The 2,500-nt window shown below is 45.2% G+C and overlaps 1 protein-coding gene across 1 annotated transcript in view; it reads right to left on the reverse strand.

Moving 5' to 3' along the window:
* The window catches only part of LOC133649526 (venom phosphodiesterase), a 30,423-nt gene that overhangs the window by 14,161 nt on the left and 13,762 nt on the right, over window positions 1-2,500 (reverse strand). The window contains exon 15 of the mRNA XM_062046115.1: window positions 1,501-1,628. Coding sequence (XP_061902099.1) covers window positions 1,501-1,628 — 128 coding nt within the window. The remainder of the gene's footprint in view (window positions 1-1,500; window positions 1,629-2,500) is intronic.

The following is a 2,500-nucleotide window of genomic DNA, read 5'->3' on the forward strand; positions in this document are numbered from 1 at the left end:
CTACAGGTGAGCCGACAGTTGAGCCTACAGGTGAGTCTATAGGTGAGCCGACAGTTGAGCCTACAGGTGAGTCTACAGGTGAGTCTACAGGTGAGTCTGCAGGTGAGTCTGCAGGTGAGCCGACAGTTGAGCCTACAGGTGAGTCTACAGGTGAGCCTACAGGTGAGTCTACAGGTGAGTCTACAGGTGAGTCTACAGGTGAGCCTACAGGTGAGTCTACAGGTGAGTCTACAGGTGAGCCTACAGTTGAGCCTACAGGTGAGTCTACAGGTGAGCCGACAGTTGAGCCTACAGGTGAGTCTACAGGTGAGTCTACAGGTGAGCCTACAGTTGAGCCTACAGGTGAGTCTACAGGTGAGCCGACAGTTGAGCCTACAAGTGAGTCTACAGGTGAGTCTACAGGTGAGTCTACAGGTGAGTCTACAGGTGAGCCGACAGTTGAGCCTACAGGTGAGTCTACAGTTGAGCCTACAGGTGAGTCTACAGGTGAGTCTACAGGTGAGTCTACAGGTGAGCCGACAGTTGAGCCTACAGGTGAGTCTATAGGTGAGCCGACAGTTGAGCCTACAGGTGAGTCTACAGGTGAGTCTACAGGTGAGTCTGCAGGTGAGTCTGCAGGTGAGCCGACAGTTGAGCCTACAGGTGAGTCTACAGGTGAGCCTACAGGTGAGTCTACAGGTGAGTCTACAGGTGAGTCTACAGGTGAGCCTACAGGTGAGTCTACAGGTGAGTCTACAGGTGAGCCTACAGTTGAGCCTACAGGTGAGTCTACAGGTGAGCCGACAGTTGAGCCTACAGGTGAGTCTACAGGTGAGTCTACAGGTGAGCCTACAGTTGAGCCTACAGGTGAGTCTACAGGTGAGCCGACAGTTGAGCCTACAGGTGAGTCTACAGGTGAGTCTACAGGTGAGCCGACAGTTGAGCCTACAGGTGAGCCTACAGTTGAGTCTACAGGTGAGTCTACAGGTGAGTCTACAGGTGAGTCTACAGGTGAGCCTACAGGTGAGTCTACAGGTGAGTCTACAGTTGAGCCTACAGGTGAGTCTACAGGTGAGTCTACAGGTGAGTCTACAGTTGAGCCTACAGGTGAGTCTACAGGTGAGCCTACAGGTGAGCCTACAGGTGAGTCTACAGGTGAGTCTACAGGTGAGTCTACAGTTGAGCCTACAGGTGAGTCTACAGGTGAGTCTACAGGTGAGTCTACAGTTGAGCCTACAGGTGAGTCTACAGGTGAGCCTACAGGTGAGTCTACAGGTGAGTCTACAGGTGAGTCTACAGTTGAGCCTACAGGTGAGTCTACAGGTGAGTCTACAGGTGAGTCTACAGTTGAGCCTACAGGTGAGTCTACAGGTGAGCCTACAGGTGAGTCTACAGTTGAGTCTACAGTTGAGCCTACAGGTGAGTCTACAGGTGAGTCTACAGGTGAGTCTACAGGTGAGTCTACAGGTGAGTCTACAGTTGAGCCTACAGGTGAGTCTACAGGTGAGCCGTTGAGTCTACCTCTCAAACAGCCATTTTGGCTCCACTAGAACGTTGACGTCCTCAATGCGACGACTGTTGGCGAAGTGCAGACGCTTGGGAAGGTGGGACTTCAAATAGGGGCGGAGCTTTTGGTTGGTCTTTTTGCACTGAAATGTGCAACATGAAACATTACATGTATTACATCATATGTTACACATATAACAAATAATGTTAGGTATTTTACATAAGAAACATACAACACATGTTACATAAGCATGGATATGTTGCATAAGCATTATGTAACACAGGTTACCGAAGCACAATGTAACACGTGCAATGTGGAAAACATGTGACATATGCAATATGTAACACATTACATATGTTACAAAAAGAATATGTAGCGCATGTTACATAAGCAATACGTAACGCAGGTTACCTAATCACAATGTAACAAATGTACCACATGTTACACAAGCAATATTTAAAATGTGTTACATATGCAATATGTAACATCTGTTACATGAGCAATACGTAAAACGTGTTACATATGTTACAAAAATAATATGTAACGCATGTCACATATGTTACATAAGCAATATGTAACACAGGTTACCTAAGCACAATGTAACACATTTTACACAAGCAATATGTAGCACATGTTACATCAGCAATACGTAACATGTTACAAAACGAATATATTACACATGTAACACATGTTACATAAACAACATGTAACACATGTTGCATAAAGAACATTTAACACATGTTACATCGGCAAAATGTAACACATGTTACACAAGCAATATGTAGCACATGTCAAGCAATATGTAACAGATGTGCATATATAAGGAATATGTAGCACGTATTACATATGTTAACATGTTACATAATTACATAGCATGTGTAGCATGTGTTGCACATTGCTTACAGTATAAGCAATGTGCAACACATGCTACACATGTTACATGAGCAATATGTAACACGTGTTACATGTGTTTCATAAGCAATGTGTAATACATGTTACATGTGTTTCATAAGC

The sequence above is a fragment of the Entelurus aequoreus genome, linkage group LG05 (assembly GCF_033978785.1).
Source record: "Entelurus aequoreus isolate RoL-2023_Sb linkage group LG05, RoL_Eaeq_v1.1, whole genome shotgun sequence".
Classification (NCBI taxonomy): domain Eukaryota; kingdom Metazoa; phylum Chordata; class Actinopteri; order Syngnathiformes; family Syngnathidae; genus Entelurus; species Entelurus aequoreus.